This window comes from Pholis gunnellus (genome assembly GCF_910591455.1).
Source record: "Pholis gunnellus genome assembly, chromosome: 4".
Taxonomy (NCBI): domain Eukaryota; kingdom Metazoa; phylum Chordata; class Actinopteri; order Perciformes; family Pholidae; genus Pholis; species Pholis gunnellus.
This window is the reverse complement of record NC_136530.1, coordinates 27710935-27733104: the sequence shown is the minus strand read 5'-3', so window position 1 is coordinate 27733104 and position 22170 is coordinate 27710935. Positions and strand designations below refer to the sequence as shown.

The 22170-nt window shown below is 43.3% G+C and overlaps 1 protein-coding gene across 1 annotated transcript in view; it reads right to left on the bottom strand.

Moving 5' to 3' along the window:
• Positions 1 to 214: 214 nt before the first annotated feature.
• The window catches only part of arhgap39 (Rho GTPase activating protein 39), a gene marked incomplete at both ends in the record, with an annotated part of 28029 nt that continues 6073 nt past the window's right edge, over positions 215 to 22170 (bottom strand). Inside the window, 9 exons of the mRNA XM_079158430.1 lie at positions 215 to 409; positions 1633 to 1802; positions 1974 to 2065; positions 2438 to 2637; positions 4579 to 4652; positions 9741 to 9954; positions 11553 to 11738; positions 13142 to 13306; positions 17853 to 19140. Of these exons, the coding sequence (XP_079014556.1) occupies positions 215 to 409; positions 1633 to 1802; positions 1974 to 2065; positions 2438 to 2637; positions 4579 to 4652; positions 9741 to 9954; positions 11553 to 11738; positions 13142 to 13306; positions 17853 to 19140 (2584 nt within the window). The remainder of the gene's footprint in view (positions 410 to 1632; positions 1803 to 1973; positions 2066 to 2437; positions 2638 to 4578; positions 4653 to 9740; positions 9955 to 11552; positions 11739 to 13141; positions 13307 to 17852; positions 19141 to 22170) is intronic.

The following is a 22170-nucleotide window of genomic DNA, read 5'->3' as shown; positions in this document are numbered from 1 at the left end:
AGGCAGTTTTGTTAGTTCCAGAAAAGTAAACATGTCGGAGAGGCAAGGTGCTCACCCAGCGGCAACAATGTGTGTGTGTGTGTGTATGTATTCCTGTGCTGGGTGAGTGTGTGTGGGCCTGTCATGGAGGGGGTTAAAGGGAGCGTAGGGGAGGATAAAGTATGGATTGTGTGTGTGTGTGTGTGTGTGTGTGTCTGCGTGTGTGGTGGGGGGGCTATAGGATTCCGTCCATGAAGCTGGTGTCCAGCCGCTGGATGAGCACGCGGATGAAGGACATCTCCTTGCGGGTGTTCTCGAAGATCACCCTGGGGTCGTCGGACTGGCAGCGCAGACAGTTGGGGGCCATGACCATGGCCAGGTTGTTCACATCCATCTTGGTGATGACCACATTGGCAGACTGGGCAAACACCTGAACACACGCAATGCAAAGCACAGGAGTCTAGAGGTGGCCTCAAGTCAGAGTCAAGGCATTTCATAGACATTTTATTCTTTAAAGTTTGCTGGGGTAATGTTTACTTCAGCCATTTTGATCTGAACCATAGCTATAGTGAGCATTTGTTCAGTGTTTTTAGCATGAGTTTGGCTAATGCTAACATACCAGCATTGAAACAAACAAACAAACATGGTTTTGCATACAATATGCCAATAAACAGTATGCTCACTTTCATTGTTTTTGAGGGTTTGTTTCACTAACAGCTAGCAGCTAGCAGCTAACAGAAATACCAGTACACACACTACTGAGTACATCGCCACTGCTACACAGGCAGACAGCGTGGTGAGTTTTTGGGGGAGGGTCGTATGAAATGTCTTACACAACAACTTTGAGTCGATTGTCTGCATACAACGCTGCTTGTTTAAGTTTAAGTAGGGTTAGCCAATTTGTGAGTTGTATTTATTCAATCACACAGTACGCAAGTATTCGTTGTAGACGCACCAGGCGGGGATCTGCACACTACTGAGTGCACCTTTCTAGTTCTCTTTCAGAACACTTCGATAATGCTACTGGTGGCATCCACAGCTGAATGCTGAAGCTCCTGTTTAGAGGGTTGTTTCACCCAAATTGCAAAAAAAACCAAACATATTTCTCATTATCTTCTGTATGCATAGATACATACCATGGCTACTATCGGTGCAGACAGCTTGCGTTTCACTTTTCTGCATCAATACAATGGAGCTGAATGGAACTCAGCATGTGCTGCTCACAGAATTCAAACATTACAGCGTTGTTTCTTTATAGATTCATGTGCCTCTGGATAATAGACAGTTACAACAGTTTTAATAGGAACTATGTCTACTTTGGTAGAAAGTAGTTAATGCTATTGACAAACATTCCATTCACTTCTTTTGTATTGCAGTGGAGGCAAAGAAAAGCAAAACTGATACCACTAGAGGGAAGTGAGAAAATACTGGTTTTCACAATTAGGCTGAACCGACACATTAAGGAAACCAGTCTCAGATGATCAGTAATGAGGACTCTATCAGTTGTTGTTTGTTTCACTTCTGGTTCTCCTTTTTTTCTTTTTGGGTGGGGTGGGGTGTCCTTAAACTGTTTCAGTTAAATTTAAAAAATGGTTTGTTTGCTTTAGGATTACATTCAGTAGAGGTTGTGGAATAACACTGTGTGTGTGTTACCTGTAAGAAGCGGATGAGGTAGCAGAGCACCAGCTTGTTGATGTGCGGCAGGCCCAGCACCACGTTGACAGCGGCCTCCGGGTTGTCATAGTGACTGATGCACTCCTCGTAGAACTCATGGGGGATCAGCGGCTCCTCCAGCTCCCTGTACCAGAGCTTCAGCAGAGACGCTGGGGACACACAGAGACACACAGGGCCGCGTGAGAGCATTCAACTTATTCACCTCATGTTCATGACAGCAGCTTTCCTGTGAGTGGCAGCAGTGTGGAACCAGAACCAGGTCCACTGTAGACCAGCAGTGATCTCAGTGTGTTCAGGAGTGTGTGTGTGTGTGTGTTTACCTGGGATGTGCGGGTCTTCCAGCCCTGTGGGGATTTTCCATTGATCCACTTGCAGCTTGAGGGCATTGACTTCATCTATGTCCCCCGGTACCCTGGAGGTCAAAGGTCACAAGCTTGTTACACTTCAGCGCCCTTCACCGTTTACCGTCTCTGCCTGGTCTCGTCTCTATATGTATTTGTACCTCTGATCTCTACATAGTTGTAGTAGAGAAAAAAACTCAAAAATCCTGCTGACAGTGAAGGAGAGAACTGGAACTGAGCGGTTTATATCACACAGGAAAGTGGATTCAATGGTTGGAACCGTTTCGTCATGAATTAAGGCTTCAGCACTATTATAAGTTTAGATGCTGCCTGTGAGAAACCACAGGAGAAACTCTGACACTGACATCTGATTTCAAATTAAAGACCCACATAGTCCTCTCCTTTCTGTTCGAGTCACAGTCCCGTCTGTCTCCTCCACTCACCTGAAGATGCCTTCCATCTGGTCTCCGTTGAGACCCAGAACCTCTTCGGATAGGCGGGTCTGCACCCAGGGCAGCTGGTTGTCAGGGTAGCGCTCCTTCTGCAGCGCCATCACCTCATCCAGAGAGGAGCCAAACATGGAGGGACTGAAGATGGCGTTCCTGGCGTGCTTGATCTCCTCCACACAGGGCTTCTGTAGGCCCTGAAGAGAGAGAGTTCATGTTAATACAGTGGGGCAGATGAAGGGCAGCGTGGGTACTTGAAGGATGTGGGTCAGAAAGCAGCGGGAGTAGAGGAAAGTCACATATTGAGATGTCAGTGGAAAGCATTGGTCCATCCAGAGAACACAGTGTGCTGCTCGAGGTGAGCAGGCAAACACTGTGGAGTCCTAAAAGTGACAAACGATCTCCGTCAGCGACCTGCTGACATTCTGGCACCAACATGTACATGTTAGCATGTATGCTACACAGGCTGTGAGCCGAGCTGCTGCCTGCTGAGGACAGTGTGAAAGCACCGTGGCTGCATTTTAGATGCAAGTTATTAATCAAGGGAAAATATAGCTTTTAAAAGCCCTCAACACAAAGAATCCAAGAATTACGTTTGTGGCCAGAAAAGCTTCCTGGACAGATCAATTCTTCACACCTGGAGCTCTACGATTACGCTGCCATCTCCTGGTGTACTGGAGCATCACAACACTTTAAAACCCACTAAGGCTCCAAATCAATTATAAGGGTTATATGCTCTAAGTTCACCAATGCATACATCTCCACCCTGCACATTTTAAAAAGCTTAAAGGGACATTTTTCCTCTTACCTGAAGTATTGCTATTCAATCTAAATAGTTTTGGTGAGTCGCCTCGTGTTGGAGATATCGGCCATAGAGATGTGACATATCAAAAAACTCAACGGCAATGTCTCCTTCCAGAAATAGTGATCCAGTTACTCAAGATAATCCACAGAGCTTGTAGTTTCTGCCATAGTTCCTACATGAAAGTGCTCCAACAGGGTTTTGTTGGTGATGGTGGAAAAATAAAGATGCTGCTCACTTACAAAATCATAAAAAAAGTACATCACTTTTAACTTAACTTAACTTATTTCTTACTACTGAGAGACAATCGCTTGAAAGACTTCGTAGCTTTTAAATTCAATAGCTTAGCGGACAAAAACACTTTTGTGTACAGAGCAGCAGAACAGTGGCCTCCACATGACAGAGCTGAGTTTAAAGTGGCCTTAAAGAAATGTGGCATATTCAATATTAATATTTCCCTTTTTATGACCAAGAACACAAGAGCATGTTGACATAGCTACACTGCCGCCTGCTAATTGTCTGATTGTGTGTAGTTTTACTGGAGGACCACCATAAAAATAAGCCTTCTGGCTTCATCGTGTTTCCATCCTCTGTGATTGTTAATGTTTGCAATAACTCCATTGCAGTGTTATAAGTGGGTTTTTTAATCATCAAATAAAATCAATCAATCAATCCATCCATCCATCCATCCATCCATCCATCCATCCGCACACACACACACACACACAGTATTTACAGGTGGGACTCTCTTCAATTTGCTCGCTGCATGCCGGATACTGGGGGAGGTCTAACTACTCATGCTTCCGTGTACATACAGAATATTACCTCCTCCTGTCAGTACTAAACGTGTATTTGTATGTTGGGACACACCAACAACTAGACTAGAGGATTATGGACACAGTCAAACTAAACCCGTACCATCAAAGAAGTGATTCTAGTAACAAGTATTGTGTGTGTATCAAAGCCTGAGAGATCGTGTTCCTCTGAGCCACAGAGCTCCATTGTTGTCTGAAGACTTCTACACACACTAGTTTATTTTGACTCAATCCCACATGCAAATACACACTGGAGCACCAAATGTAGATTCATCCGCTGCTCAAAATAGTCCCAAACAAATCAACTATTTTTCTCCTGTTTGAGGAACGTTTGCTGAAAACTACAGTGACCAGCTGTTTTAGGAAATAACAGTCTTTAACAAAAATATGAAACAATATATTTGTGAGCTGTTTGTGAGCAGCACAAACATGGGATTTATTGACAACAAGAAACTATACACTAACATCAGGAACATGAGTTATGTCATAGGCAGCAGTAACAATGACATGAAGACATTTACCTTCTTGGCACCAGTCAGAGCAGCTTTTGTCAGTTTCCTGTAGCAGTATTTAGCATAGCTGCTAATGGCCACTCCTGAAGAAAACAGAGAAAATACGACATGTTTACACCATTAGAAGATTTCCTGTTTTGTCATTGTTTGCATGCATATACTGGTTCAACAGAAACAGCTTCCTTCAGTGCAGGAAGTTGGAATTTGTTAATAAGCACAGGGTCAACGGTGAAGCAGCCAGCAGAGAAGAAACATGAGTCATGAACCAGATAACCACTTTTAATTCTAACGTTCAGCCAAGCAGTCCCTGAACACGTATGTTCCCAGAGTTATAGCTTAGAGCAGAGGTCGGCAACCTTTACGAGCCAAAGAGCCATTTTGTTCTATTTTCCACCAAATAAAATTTGTCTGGAGCCGCAAAAGCTATTTGATATCAGTTTATAAAGTTTTATATATAGTTATGTATATACAAAAACTATAGTTTGTTGTATTTATGAAATTATAGAACAAGAATAAAGACACTTTATTGCTATTTTACGTGTTATAACAATATCAAACTCTGATGAAGAGGAGAGTTTGCTGCAGCAGAGGAATCGCTCTTTTTCGCTCATCTCCATTGTGATACTTTTCAGCAAATGCTGTGTGCTTGTTCTGGAAGCGTCTTTCAACTTTACATTTTTTGTTATTTGCAAATTTCTCGCCACATATCAAGCATACAGGTAAGCCAGCATCGTTGCCGGTGAAAGCAAATTAATACGTCCACGCAGAATAAACTCTCTATTTTCCTCCGTGACTTTTCTTCTTTTAGATTTGTAGGAGCCAGGTGTGGCCTGTGTCATTTATACCTTTTTTGGTCACTTCCGGTAAACTTCCGGTAATTGAGTCACGTGGTGTTGGGGAAAGCAATATCAGCTGTTCTGTGGTTTAGTTGCAGGATTAGAAGGAGAGGGGGTGAGAGAGGGAGCCTTATTTTTTGTTGACCGCTACTTCACGATGTTAAGCACTATTGTCAATGTTTGACCTATGAATGTATTCCAGAGTCAACGTTTGTTGTTTACAAATAAACACGCAAAGCTCAACCACTGGATCAGGAAATCATTTATAGCCAGCGCGTCCGCAAGTCTAAATCTCCCCTACTTAGCCTCTCGGTGACTATCTGAAAGTTGCTGTTAGTCACCTACAAGATTTATCCATTGATAGTTTACCGATCGCGGAGGTCTGCAGATCATGATCAGCCACCTGTAGGGAAACGCGCTGAACAGCGACATAAGATTTAAGTGGCGGATCGCGTAGTGCGGCCTTTTTGAATATATTACTATTTTTTTTGATCATTCCAGGTTGATGCGATCTTTCCATAAATATATTTTCTTCAATGTATTTCTTCATACGTGGCTGTGATGTAGTGCTCACTTATACAATCGTAATCCCCGCAATATATATATGAGATGTGGCTTTTAGATCTCCAGCAATATGTTTGTGAATGTTTGACCAATCTGGCAACAGAGGCAGAAAACAGCTGCTGCTGTTACACGAACACAACACACACACGCATGGAAGGAAACCAGTAGGTTCAAAAACCAGTAGGGACGTAACACCGGCACCCACTGCATGCCCAGTGTACGTGAATAGTCACGTGGTATTCTTTTCAGTCGTTTTACGGAGATCATCTCAAAAACGATGCTGAAACGCTGTGTGAAGAGATCGTTTTTGTTTGTTTAAACTTGTATTAAACGTATTAGTGTGGATGTAGCCTCAGGGAGCCGCAACAGAGGGGCCATGCGTACCCCTGGCTTAAGTAACAAACACTTGTGATTGTTGTTCACACAGACATTCATAATACATGACATGTAATTATTACCAATTATTATTATTATTAATAAATATGACCTCAGATTGTATACATATAAAAAACACTTGTTATTGTCTTACATGAGTAAATTAAAAATATCAAAGTTGATTGATCATTTTTAGAATTTAGCTTTATTGTGAAAATAAGAAAATAAGTGATTTAAGATGGTTATATCAAAACTAATAATTTGATATTTTGCTCTCATTTTAAGCTTAAAAGCTATCATGTAAAGAATGAAGCCGATGTGGTCAATACTTCAATATTTCAAACATAAATTGTTTCTTTTTATTTGTAACTGAAATGCTATTTGCCATATCTGTTTACATTCTTCATGATGTAGCTCTCAGTTTCGTTTAGTCACTGTTTCCAGTGACTAAACTTGGATTGTTCTCATGCTAATAAATCAAATCCATCAGGTGGACTGTCCCTTTAACCCTGAGACAACATAGAAGGCTGTATTATGTGGCATGCTTTGAAAGCGTGGCATGAAGTGGCTTCATGCATCTTGGGCAGATTGGATGGTTTGAGACACATTCTAGCCAGATGTTAAAAAGGTATGAATTATGCATCTGTCTCTCCGAGCGCATACATAACCTTTACTCCCCCCACAGCGTCACCACGTCAGTGACTAAGCAGTCCACTCCTTTATAGAGCCTTTTATACAGCACTGTTTCCAGTGACTAAACCTCACAATCACAACCGCTCCTGACTTCATTTAAGCTCATGAACTTTATTATTTATTTGAAACAAGCTACTCACAGGACAAAGACAAGCTCAAAAGCATGTGCTATACATCAGCAGTGTGGGAGACGTTGACAGTAATCTGTTGTTCACTCTGTGTCCCTGTAGGGGGCAGCAGAGCACTAGAATTAGGAAGACCTTAGAAACGCAGTAGCTGATTTAAGACTGAAATACTGATGTCTCTCACTGCATCTCCTGCTCGAGGACAACGGTTGTGGGATGCTATTTAGTCGCTGACATGTTGCTTGTTGGCCTTCATGTCAATACAGAGCTTTCTACGGGAACTGATATTCTACATGGGATTTGTTGGATTGTATACCTGTATCAGTTTCCCTCGTATCTGATATCTCATCCTAGAGTTCCCCACAGACTGTCCTCAGTGCAGCTAAAATCAATAACCCACCCCGCCCTTTATATTAAAAAGAAAAACATTTTAAAAATGCAGAATCTGTGTAACTGCAGTGATGAGCTTGTGGCGTGCCGATTGTAATGCCAGAAAATAAGCAGTAATCAGCTGTCCTGTTATCTTTGGTTGGAAGAGACCCATTGAGATGGGGGGAGTCATCTTTACTGGGACACACCTACTGAAATCCTCTCTGATATCTTTAGTTCGCTACAGAGTCACGGCCTGATTCAGTTATTTAGAACATTTGTACAAAATGAGAAGAGTTGACGTCCAGCACAGCTCCTAAATTGGCCTTGTGTCAAATGATCGTGCCACGGTGAAGAATGATCTTTGAACTTTGGACAACATGGACGAGAAGTCCTTGTGCTCAGAATGATGAAGATCATATGATATGATCAAAAGCTCCAGAAGCCCGAGGTGAGATTGTTGTCTTAAAAGGTTCTTAAACACCCGTCTATCTGTTAGAGACTGCAGTGTTTATTGCACCCCACAATATGTTAGAACAAACCACTGAGCCGACCGTCTCCTAAATAGTATGTTTATGTACTCATTTCCAAGAGCAAACAGGTTTTTAAAGAAACAAAATAAATGAATTATGGGTTTTTTACTAATATAACAAGTTGGACCCCAAATGAATGATAAGCCCCAAAGTGTCCCACAAATCTCAGTTATTGCACGTTTAAATATTAGTACATATAAATAGTGACAGTGACTTAAAGCACATGACACAATGTCTTTATATTATATAATAAATAACCATTATGTAATACAAAACCAAAACCACCATTATTTCCTAACCTCAACCAAAGTTTAAGAAGATTAAACTAACACAGGCGTCAGCAACCTGCGGCTCCGGAGCCGCATGCTGCTCTTCGGCCCTTCTGTTGCGGCTCCCTGAGTCCTCCGTCCACACGGCGTTTAAGCATTGTTTTCGAGATGATCTCCGTCCAGACTTAAATGCCTGAAAACGAATATCACGTGACTATTCACGTACACTGGGCATGCAGTGGGTGCCGGTCCTACTGGTTTCAAACCTACTGGTTTCCTTCCGTGTGTGTGTTGTGTTCGCGTAACAGCAGCAGCTGTTTTCTGCCTCTGTTGCCAGATTGGTCAAACATTCACAAACATATTGCTGGAGATCTAAAAGCCACATCTCATATATATTGCGGGGATTACGATTGTATAAGTGAGCACTACATCACAGCCACGTATGAAGAAATACATTGAAGAAAATATATTTATGGAAAGATCGCAACAACCTGGATTCGAACTGTCGAGCAAAATAGTAATATATTCAAAAACGGCCACGCTACGCGATCCACCCCTTGAATCTTACGCCGTAAAGCGCCTTTCCCTGTCTGCACCTGGCTGATCATGATCTGCAGAGCCCCGCCGTCGGTAAACTATCAATGGATAAATCCAGAAACAGAAAAGTCACGGAGGAAAATAGAGAGTTTAATTCTGCGTGGACGTTTTCATTTGATTCGATGCTGGCTTACCTGTATGCTTGATATGTGGCGAGAAATTTGCAAACAACTAAAAATGTAAAGTTGAAAGACGCTTCCAGAACAAGCACACAGCATTTGCTGGAAAGTATCACGCTGGAGATGAGCGAAAAAGAGCGATTCCTCTGCTGCAGCAAACTCTCCTCTTCATCAGAGTTTGATATTGTTATAACACGTAAAATAGCAATAAAATGTCAACAAGTGTCTTTATTCTTGTTCTATAATTTCATAAATACAATAAACTATAGTTTTTGTATATATAATATAACTATATATAAAACTTTATAAACTGTGATATCAAATAGCTTTTGCGGCTCCAGACACATTTCATTTGGTGGAAAATAGAACAAAATGGCTCTTTGGAGAGTAAAGGTTGCCGACCTCTGAACTAACTGGTGTCACAGTTCTTCGTTTGTACGGTACGATCCAGGCAGCAATTCTTTCAAACTTTTTTCACATGTTTGTGTGACACAATATCATGGACCAAATTGCTGGTCAAATGGGGATTTTGGTTCGAGGCCATCCTCTGAAGACCATGAATATCAAAAATATACCTCCTAACGATCTGGGCCAGTAGTTTACACAAAGAACAATGGAACGGTCAGACGGAGTTCACCGCCGCCCTTAAATGCTATGAAAACGTCTCTACGAGTGTGTGCCGCCCCCTCACCCTTGGTGTCGTTGAGAGGGTCCGTGTGTCGGCAGATGTAGCCCTCCAGGTAGGTGTGGAAGCGGGGCGTGGGGGGGAAGAAGGCCAGGCAGATGGCCATCAGCTCCCAGCCTCGCTCCAAGCTGTCGTAGCGGAAGTTCTCTGTGGTCTGGCGACACAGCTGGATGTAGAGCTCGTCGCGCAGGCCCTGGTTGCTCCACCCGCGCACCACCACCTGACGGGAGATGGGCACAGAGCTTACTGTGGCTGTTGATTCAACTTCCCGGTCATTTTGGAGGCTGTGGTTGAACTGAATTGTACTTCTTATTAGTAATCGTTTTGCAAATTCACCTTCAGAAGCCTTGATGTTGCTTCTGACCCAACCAACTGTTTTAATGAGTCTAGCTGACTACACAGGCTGCGTAATGACTCGCCCTATACGCAATGTGACCCCGAACCCAAAGGGATGGCTGGATGGATAACTAGCTGGTGAACATGATGGAGCATTGGGCAGCTAAAGAGACAGATGTCTTTCTCAGGAGCTGGTGGAGACCAAAAACAGAGCTAAAAGAGAGAGAATCAGGTGGACTGAGAATGTTGCTCTGGATCTGCTGGATGTGTCAACAGGCAACTGTTTGCTAACACATCAATCAACTGATAAGGTGATAATACGTCGCTTGTGTACAACTTGTTCTGCTGGCCCAAATTGGCCACAAAACTCAATGAATGCAAGTTTGCTTCTACGTCCGTGTCATTGCAGGAATCGTTGGACTAGCTGCGTTATAACAGCTGCTGCAGCGATCAGCCTCTTTAACACTGCTGCTGTTTTCTACAAGATCAATATGTATCTCAATATTCATCAAGGATTTTGCATTGACCATTTTTTGGATAATTGTGGTGGGAAGATTATGAAGCGCGTCTGCATGCGCACATCTTCAACTTGGTTGTGATTGAGAAAAGGAAATTTGCAAGGATGCGTGAGGGCATTTTTTAGAGATGGTTCGATACAATTTTTCTGATTGATACCAATACCAGTGTGTTCAAAACCAAAACATTTAAACAAGTCATAAATCCCTCTCTAATATCTATTTTATATTGCAGTGAAAACATCTCATTGTACTGTATTTATTGAGACTATATTTGAACACACACACACATATATATATTTTGATAACGTTGTAATCTACCATTGCCCAATAATCCTTTTCACTGCATGGAGCTTGAAGGCATCAAAATGTAACACAATGGAACCTCAGTTAACAGCTGTTAGCTCCGTTATTTATGCCTAGCAGGACTGTGCTGACCACCAGCTGCTAGCAGCTAACAACTAACATTAACTAGCTCTCCTCCTGCTGCTTTCTCCACAGACTTGTTGTTCTGACACTGGTATTGGTTTTGGAACACCATGTTTATCTTTTGTGTGCACATAAACTTTTGGTATCGATCTTACGCATAGTTTAATAATGAGGCTGAAGAGAAAGCTTCCCCTCAAAGTCACACAGTGAACAAGGACACACAGCTTGTGAAAGCTCCTACACACATCTGCAGTACCACAGAGAGGACAGTATAGTGATCCTGGTTCAGTTCGTCATCTGCAGACACTGCAGAACCCTTGTGTATGAATCCCATACTAGTTAGCTCCCAATGAAGAATGAAGCTAACATCTAGACTAGAGTCATAATGCAGCGATGCCTGAAGATGAAGTGTCAGGTTCAGACCAAGGACATCATTGCAAAGTCAAACCACTACAGAGGCCCACCAAGGTGAGACATGAAGGAATCAGTGAGATAATGAGTGTGAGGAGACCAGAGACGTTCAGGCTTTTCCACAGACCTCCAGAGCCACGGCGAGGGAGTCGACTTTGGCGCGGCGGTCTCCCATGAAGGTCTGAATGAGCTTAAAGATGTCCACCGCTTCCCTCTTCACGGATCGGTCGGAGGTCACAATCATGGGCTTCTTGATGGGCTCACTGCTCCAGGCCAGCATGTTGGCGATGGACACCTTTCGTCTGAACAGACCCTGAGAAAACAAGCCGGGGGATGGAGAGAGACAAGAGGCAGAGAGCAGCAGAGAGGGTGAGAGGAGTGACAGACACACGGGAAAGATGCCATTTGATCGGCTTGGATTGTTCTCATGCTAATAAATCAAATCCATCAGGTGGACTGTCCCTTTAACCCTGAGACAACATAGAAGGCTGTATTATGTGGCATGCTTTGAAAGCGTGGCATGAAGTGGCTTCGTGCATCTTGGGCAGATTGGATGGTTTGAGACACATTCTAGCCAGATGTTAAAAAAGTATGAATTATGCATCTGTCTCTCCGAGATGCATACATAACCTTTACTCCCCCCACAGCGTCACCACGTCAGTGACTAAGCAGTCCACTCACTGTCTAATTTCCTTTATAGACCCTTTTATACAGCAGACATTTAGACTGGCCGAAGCAGGAAAAAGCCCAGGGAGGAATTATTAACATTCATGATGGCTGCATTCCATTCAGGTTAGCCAGCTCACTGACACGGCTCGCTAAGACACGTAATGGAACGGAGCAATCGTTAATGACATCATTTACACCTGTGCTTCTCCTGCTTTGGCAAGTCAAAAATGTCTGCTGTAAGAAGGGTCAACGATGGTCCGTCTCCTCTGTACTATGGATCGCTGTTGGCGTTTTTTGTCAGTTAGCATACATTTCAGGTGCATTACCGCCTCCTTCTGGACCGGAGGAGGACCGACACTGAGACGTATACGCTCTATGGTGCCTAGTGCAAACGGAAGTGTCTTCAATCTCATCTGGCTTTAATGGAGCCAAACATTAAAATCACAGACCATGGACGCTTTCAGATGATGTACACTACTTGGTGGTATGTGTACATACTTGTGGTATGTACATGTGGTGTACATGTGGTGTATGTACATGTGGTGTATAGATCCCCTGTCCCCACTAAACTGTTTTACGTGGGAGAAATTGGTTGTAATTAAACAAGGTTCTGGATGGGCAAAATGTTAATACAAACCTCAATCAAAAGATCAGATCAGCTCGTATGTTTTTCATCCAAAAATCTCAACACACTTCCATGTTTCTGAAGCCAGAAACAAGATGGACCTTGTGTTAAGAGGTTTCTGTCAAGCTGCTGTTTCCTTCAGGCTCAACTCATGTATTATGTCTTCAGCAGCTAAACCTGATTAGTGATCAGCTGATAACTGAAACCAAGCAGTGTAACCCAGTGACACATCAACAGTAATGCTTTAATCTGTACAGTATGTGATTTATGAGCTGAAATGTTAAGCAGTACACTTACACTTATGATAATAAACCATTTCAAGATATTCCGCAACATTTTTGGAGACAATTTTGGAAATAGTTAAAGATGTAAACACCAACAAAAGCCCACCAAACGTTAGAAACACAAATCCTCTCCCCTACCTGCGTGTGTTTGTTGAAGTGCTTGGACGCCCAGTTCTCGATGTCCGTCTCCGAGGAGGGCTTTCTCAGGGTGAATTCTGGGAAAATGCCACAGCTGGCGCTCGGCATCATGTTCCTGGCATTTCGGCTGGCCTCAAACTGGGCGCAGGCTCCGAGGTCCTCCGACTGACGGGCGAAGAAACAGAGGAGAGGGAACAGAAAACGTCAGTCATCTTCTGCTGCAGAACTTTTGGAGCAGCTGAGAGCTTCTGCAGCGCTCAGAGGGAGCTGACTGGGATTAATACTGACGTGTTAATACGTCAATATGCACAAGGTCATCGCAGTGCAACAAAGAGTCCTTTTATTCCTCGCCGTCTTGATTGAAATAACAATCGAAAGTAACGGCTGTGGATCAACAAAAGAATGACGCAAGAAAAGTAATTCAAAGGCAGCCACCAACCTCACAGCTATACGAGCCCTTATATATACTGTGTAGAAGACATGAAGGAAGTACCATACCTAGTATAATGTTACCATGGAGACATGTTTTTTGAAGATGCACTGTGTTTTATTTTGGTGAAACTGCTCACGTGTAGAGTTTTGTCTGCAAGTTGAACTAAACCACAGGGCGCAGATTATTATCATATTATTATTATTATCATATTATTATAACAATCTTCCCATTGGATTCTTATATAGCTGGTGTGACCTGATGGAGCATTGTGTTCCTGCAGCTCTTCTGGATACATTCACTGGGCACTTTGGCCCCCTGAAAGCCTTAATGAGGAGTTTGATATTAGATTTAAAGCTCCAGTGTGCAGGACATGGCAGCATCTAGTGGAGTGGTTGCAGAGTGCAAAACCATGGTAACGCTGTTCTCCTCACTCAAAGGCCAGCCATACCATAATACCACTCCTTTAGGAGCAACAGAAGTCAGATGGCGGCATAGTTTTGCCCTCTGCTGCTCACGTTTAGGTAAAAACGTATAAAACCCTCTCTAGAGCCAGAGTTAGCTTTGTCCGTTCTGTGCTGCTGCAGAAACACGGTGGCCTCGTGCTCCCTCTGTAGATATGAAGGGCTCATTCTGAACTAACCAAAACAACAGGATTCTGAGTTTCAGGGGAATATACACTAATGACAACATAAATATGAATATTATATTCCTTTACAGCGAATAGATCCCCTGACACGACCTGAAGATACCTTTAATACTCTATGTCAAGTCTCTTACAGGATTATTGCCATTTGTTTTTTTGTGTATTATGTTCTTTATATTTATTATTGGTTATGCTTTCCTTATTATTAGACACACCTCTAATAGTATATAAGTCCTTAATGGAATACTAACTATTGAGGGTACATCATGATTTATATATATTCTTTAATTTCATTCGTATATTGTGATGTTCATGTACCTTTTGTATATAAATGTAGCCTCGATTTTGTAATTTGTGTTCATGATTAATGTATTTGCTCACTACGTCTCCACTAAATTTGCAACAGGGGTGGTGTACCATGTGTCAACTATAGGCGGAGGGTACAAGTTGTGTATATACTGGTATTTTCCTTAGTATACCATAATATTCTTTATGTACCTTTTGTATATAAGTGGCCCTGATGTATTATCGGTGTATATGCTTAATACATAATGTATTTACTCCCTATTTGATGTTGACTACTTGCGACAGCTGTGGTATGTCTCGTGTGCTTGCACATGCATTGTGTGAATTTAAGATGGCGACTCTTCATAGTGTCTGAGTCTGAGGAGGAGCATAGAAACCTCTATGATTGAAACTTCTAGTTTCAAATCATGTTTCAACACATTTCGTGATAATCTGTACCTGTGGCTGTCGCAGGACTGTGATAAGCAAATGAAATGGTCGGACGGTAGTGGTGGCAGACATTTTTTCATGACAACTATTCTGGAACCCGTTAGTCTTTCTCTGTTGTTGAATAAAACTATTGTTTGTTCTCTTCCTTTAAAGTCAGATTCTGCTCAGCAGATTCCTCGCTTCACACCCTCATCGCTAACCTGAAGCGTTGCGTTGCTGAATTTAGAAAAAGAAAGGCAAAGCAAGAGAAATACAATGGTGGGAGCAGACCGACACAGACAGGAACGACAGCCTATTTTCCTCTTGGCTAAGTGCTTCCCAGCCCTCTTATGTCCTCGGGGGCCTCTGAGGACTCGCATAAAAGCACATGTCATCATAGCAGCCGGTGCTTATGTGTTCATTTCATGTCTGTCTCTTTACATCACACTCAAACAACACGAAACATCCGTCTGTTTCTGTATAAATACAGATTGGTTGCATCTGAGGCAAATTCACAGTACTCTCAGACTGAAAGTCATCATCACATCACACGTTCCTGGCACACAGTGACACATTGACAGATTCAATCAGAGCTATGACTTACAATTTAACATGACTGCATCTTCAGAGTCAACCCCTTCAACTATGATGAAGACATATTCTAGTGTACCCAGAGACCCATCCTACTCCCACATGCACTGTGTGTATTGGTGCCAGTACAATAAACCAGCAGCATTTGGGGGCACAAATTTTGTACATTATAAAATATTTCTTGCCGCTGCTGCATCACATTAAAAGCTTTCCACCTTCAATACCAGCAGGAAGCTTTTATTGTGAAGCCGCTACAGCGAATGTAATGACTTTAGAGCAGAGTTAGTAGCAACACCTTCAATCAGAGTGGAACTATTTTTTTGTAAAAAAATGGTCAATGCAAGAAGATATGGACAGTTGACAAACTAATCTCACCTCAATGTCCATAATGCAATTTGTTGCATAGAGTTTTGCTTAAATAATGCGATATATATATATATATATATATATATATATATATATATATATATATATATCCGAACAGCCTCATCTTTCTCCTCTGTCATCATGCCTTCAAATTTCCTGCATGACATTAGTTTAATTTGAAGGCAGTATTTCTGTATTCATAGAAATAGAATAGGAGTAGAAAGGTCAGTCCCATTGAAAATCAACGTAGCAGAATGGTCAGAACGGCGGCCATTTTTATATGTACCGTTGCCATTGCGACCGTGTCAACTTACTGACTTACAGCAAGTGGTGGACTCACTGAGGTGAGGTTTTGCAGTAACGAGTAAAACGAGCAGTGGAGCAGTAACATTAGGAAGCGTAGAGAGCCAGAGTAAATGAGTGGAATGTAACAAGCTAACCCTTCATCAACACAGTCTTGTCACAGCATAGGAAAACACAATGCTATCACCAGATGAGTGCCAACTTTGTTCGACTTATTTTCTGTAACCAGTGTAGCAGTTAAAGCATGGTGGAATTAGCAAGCTCGTTAGCTAACTAGCTGACAGCTGGCTAGTTAACTAGCTCGCTTATTCCCCAATGCTTTGATGCTACACTGGCTACAGAAAATGAGCGGTGGGTCCAGCGGTAGCGGTCCCTTTGCTCACTTCCTAACAAGAGGGACAAACTATCTAGCTAACTAGCCAGCCATCAGCCTGTCTACGGCGAGCTACGACACTTTAGAGCCCCGCTGACGAGTGTCGTCAGCATACCAACAATTGCCATTTTCTTTTGTACTAACTAATCAAATGGAAAACGGTACCAAAATCATTTCGCTCCTATGCAACTTCTATAGCTGTGGCAGATGAGCTTCAGTCATTAGACTGAGTTTGCCCAGTTGCTATGGGAATATTGATGTTCAGAATTCCATTTTCACTGAGCACTTTTAGTCTGAGCATCTACATTTGCTTTTGCTGATGGAGCTCATGTGGTTTAAAAGGATTGTGAAGTGTGTACACAGTCCAGGGATGGTCTGCATAAAATAACTATATTTTCTTTGTTCACCTTTGGTGGTGTATCATTATAACATTGTTAAAACAGGTGCAATAACCACATTTGCACATCCTTTGTTTTACTATTCTAGGTGTGTATATATGTGTGCGCGTGTGTGTGTGTGTTCCTAGAGTGTGGTGCCACTAAGGGTGCAGTGAAAGTGTCTCACTGGACCATGCGGCAATGTGACTGTTGCATAAGCCAATCTAAGGCTCAGCAGCATTACATGAAACATCCATGACTTTCTACCAGGGTTGGGGGTTTAACACGGGAATATCAGACCTGACTGGGAATGCACGGCTGGTATGTGTGTGTGTGTGTGTGTGTGTGTGTGTGTGTTTGGGTGTTTCAGTGACTGTAGTTCCAGGTAAGGCTTCAGCTCTGTGGCTATCTAGCTGATCATCTGCTCTCATTTATAATTCACATTATTCTGTGACCACAACAGCTCTCCAGAAGAAAAATCGTTCAGAAACATCAGGGGACTTCCAACCTGGATCCATATGTCGTCAAAAACCAATCGCAGTGTACTAGAATTTACATATGACCTACACTATGTTAATCAATAACATACTGGATCTCCAAAACAACTAAGTAGCCAGAGAGCTGAGATCACTTCATAATAAACTGATGGGTATTGATATCCGACAATGATAACTCTGGTTTATCAAAAGTTGGGTCTTATTTTGGTAGTTTTGTCCATCATTTTTATGTAATATAATACGATTTTACTCATCAAAGTAATTGCTGGGATCTGGGAACGTGGCAACATCACCACAACAAATTTGAGGCAAGAAACACGACTAGAGAAAAGGAATAATGACCAAAATAAGACCCCAGTTGTTATTTTTCTATACTCCTTAATGTGGACATAGACTCCCAGCACGCAGCAGTACCTGTGAGGGGTGGAGGTAAGGCTCGGGGGAGGCCAGGTTGGTCTGGACGGAGAGGCTTTTCTCTAGCAGGGCCTGGGGGAAGCCCAGCCGATCGAAGGTGCTGCGTTTCCAGTGGTGGCCGTCGCTCTGTGCCAACGCCACTTCCTCGCTGAACGCCCTCACCACCGGTCCTGGCAACGGCAGAGGCAGCGCCCCGTCGCTCTCGTAGCCGTCTTTGGAGCCGCCCTGGGCTGCCATCCCGCCGCCCTGTCCCGAGTCCCAACTGCTCCTCTGTTTCATCACCTGCTGGGCCTCCCACGCCAGCCTCGCCTGGGCCAGCATCGCCTCGGACGCCGTGCCTGCCAGCTCCCCCTCCAGCCCCCCGCAGCGCGCCAGCTCCTGGGGGAGAGACGGCTTGCGGCTCTTGCGTTTGCGGTTACCCCCGGGGGAGAAAGCCCCAGGGCCTCCGGTAGAGGAAGAGGAGAGGGAGTGGGTCTGACTGGACGTCCAGGATATGGAGTCCTCATAAAGCAACCTCTGGCCTCCCTCTCCACCCTCCCCACTGTAGTCAAGCAGTAGGCGGGGGTCCCTGATCAGAGACTGGCTGTGCTGCAGAGTATAGGACCCCCCATACGAGCCACCATAGCCCCCTGTAGTGCCGTAGCGCAGCAGGCGGTCGGCGGTCTTGAAGCGAGGGCTGGAAGACGATTGCTCCACGTACACCAGCTGCTTGACGTACTCCTTCCCCACAGGACTGTACTCCAGACTCTGGGTCTTTTCTGGACACTTCTGCCGGGTCAAAACCAGCTGGCCGTAGGGTGACTGGCTCTGCTTGGGGGAGTGATAGAGGGGGGCTGAAGACTTGCGAGCAGGTGACTTGCCGGTTCCATAGAAGGAGTCGGAGAGGTGCATGTCGGTGGGGGGCTCCTCATAGATGGGAGGGGGTTGATACTCTGACGGCGGTTCTTCATACAGCGGGGGTTCATAGCCGTAGCGAGGCGAGGGGGGCTGGGAGTCGGCTGAGGAGCGGCGGTGGGTGCCTGTGCTGCCCAGCTCGGCCCGCTTCAGGAAGGGGGACTGACGGCGTTCGGCGTAGAGTACGGGCGAGCCGTCGGGTTCCGGGGGCGGGTTTCCTCCAGAGGAACGGCGGGTTCGTGATGTGGTGCCCCCTCCAGAGGGAGGACCGGGTGTGGGGGGTTCGCAGGGGGAATAACCATTTCCCTGGTGGGCCAAGAAGCTGGGCTCTCTGTCCGTCACCTTGATCAGCATTCGCTCTTTCGTACCTGTGTTCCACCTGAAAGGAGAAGTCCTGAGAGGAGAGGGCAGAAGATTAAGGGTCAAGGGGGGCGCACTGATAAAGAGCAGCGACATTCACACGACAGGACCTGGCAATACTTTAAAGAAGCTATTTTATTATCATATCCTTTGTGCCAATAATCATCTACATGAGAATACCATGCTGTTCTAGTCAGGTTATGTGCAATTAATGGTAATCTGACATCTAGACTGCATTAAAACGTCTGCAAAGATGTGGTCTTGTGTCTACTGGTACCGGTTAGTTAGTGACATTTGATCCAGGACGTCCAATATGGGTACTGGATCCAAGAGTTTAAAGGCTTATCAGATGCCACATGATTTAAAAAGGGTTTAAAAAAACATAATCCAACAATCAGGCGCACTCTACACAGTGATTGGTGTGAAGGGTTTGAACTCCTTTTTTTTTCTTAACACAAACACTTATGGAACTTGTCGTGTGTACAATTGAATGCAACACTATGAATGTCTTTAAGGAGAGACTATTCAAAAGTGTGCTCCGTTATCCACATTTGTTCAACTGATTACATTGATGACAAAAACATTTTTGTAATGTTATTTAACCAGTTTGAAATCCATTGAGATAAAATCTCTTTTGCGATGTCGATCTGGCCGAGAGGGCAGCAAAGTTACAAGTCGAGCGCACGTTGATTTTCTACAAAAACTAAACTTAAGTTTGCGCATTAACAGAGGAGGTTAAATCGACACAGTGTACGATACATACCAGACAAAAAGGAAATATGACATGACAAAATGATGTTGAAAAACTGTTCGTGATTAAAACTTAAAACTCATTCCTTTTGTTTAGCTAGTGAGATGTGGGACTGATCTCAGATCATTCCAAGACCAAGGGCCATGATAAACAGACTTCTTTTTCCAGACTCGTGGCAACTTAAAGCCCAGGCAAGCACTGTGCCTATGTAGATGGGAAACCTGTGGAGGACAGCTTTGTACTTAGTCACACAAAATACATTTTCCCTTTGGCTGTAGTTATACATATTAAAACGTGAAAATGACAAATGTTAACTAAATTTAGTTTTAGTTTTTAATATTGGCAGTCATAGTTGAAGCTCAACTAGCAGGTTTTGCTTGTATTTGTGTAAAAAAAAAAAATCTTGGCAGTTTGAGCAGTTTGGGCAAAGTTTAAAAAACATTTTTAATTTTGAAGTCAAAAGAAACATGCGTGAAAGCAAAAGTTTTTTAATTCTAGATAATTTTGTTTTCCCAAACATGAAATCAAGTTCATTAGTTCACATCCTCTCAGCTGCTCCTTTCACAGGCGGCTTGTTTGTCAGACAAACAGCTCGGAGGAGGACGAGGAGGGGGAGGACGAGGGAGAGCGGTGTGGGACGCTGGAACAAGGAGCGAACTGGGCGCGAGGGACGCAAGTGTGACATCGATTGCAGCATTTGGCCGCCCCTCCGTTTCCAAATACTGATCCCCGGGGCCGGCGCTCAATCGGTGGCAGTGAGAGTGTTTGTGTGCTTGTGAGAGAGCGAGGGAAACAAAGGGGGCAGGATTAAGCGTTACAGGGCTGTGTTGGCATCCATCACAACCAGTCCAGACTCTAACCCACTTCCTCAGTCCATCATGTGTCCATCCATTCCTCTTTTCTTTCTATCCGCCAACCTTTTCTCTCTCCGTCTCCTACTCATTACTACACAGTGAACGTTGTTCTTTCCCTACTTCTCCTTAATTATCCTTAATTATTCACGATCGTCTGACCTTCACATCAATTCACTCATTCTAGGCCTTCTCCCAGACCGTCTCCACCTACAGAGTCTTCCTCTTCATCTCACTTTTCTTGTTTGAATTCTAAAGAGAAGCTGTATTCTATTCATTCAGCACAATGATTCTCAAAGGTCTGGAGCTCAGTTTATGTGAAAGATGGTGAGAATCTCAATGTTGGTAAAAACGCTTTAATTCCAATAAAAACCAACATTCAATAATCTGTTACAATCAAATTATACTATAATATACCCTACCAGGTAAAAATGAAATGTAGAGAAATGATTCCTTTAAAAATGTACAAATTCAAATAGATCATAAGTCTGAATAATGTGTGTTTAATACATGGTTCAGGTTTTAATACATGCTACACAATACACTAGTATTGTAAAAGTATATCTGTTCTTTCAAAAAAAGGGAAATTTGTCATTTTCTTTGTTCACAAATAGTGAGAATAAAGAACAAGCATTCAAACAGTATTTACATTCCTCAGCATTCTGCGTGTTGTGCTTACTGAAAAAAGAAAACAAAGCCAAAGAATATCCCTTCCCCTGTGCTTATTGTCATGACTTACATAACACACTCACTGCGGCCGCAATATTAGAAAAGACAAGATAATACTGTCTGATTCTCAATAAGTCACTAGTGCTTGTCCTGATGGTCGCTCTGAGCCCTCTTTGCCTCGTGGAATCACATCAAAACCTTCCAGATTCTAAACACACGCAGAGCAGAGAAAAGATGCATATTGTCTTTTCTATGTGTGTTTTCTATGTCTAAATTGTGCTCCAGCTGCCCTCTGGCTCTGTCACGGTTTCAATGCACACAGGAAATGTTTCAGAAGCACAGCGTCTGATCTTCAGAAGCCACATTTATAACATAGTTTAGAAATGTTTTGCCAACATAAATACATTTTTGCAGCTCATTTAGAGCAGAAAACTACGGCTAGGCAGCGGAACTCCTCCAGTTAAACGATACCTGCAACGATCATTTGTACCCAGATCTAGAAACAAATGACTATTTGTATGGTTTTACTCTCAGCCAATCACTGCAAGCTGGTTAACATAGTGTTTGAGAGCCACTATAAAGTATCATACTCTTTAAATATATTAACATGAAACCAACTAAACTGTGTATTCTGCTGCATTCTAACATGATGACGGTGATCACGGAGAGCAGGAGGACATACATCTGGTTCTTCTGTGTATGTTTGCAGACAGAAGTCAGAGACAAATGTCACGCATCCTTAAACCTCTATTGAAGTCATTTACATTTACACGACCTGCTACGGTACAAATAC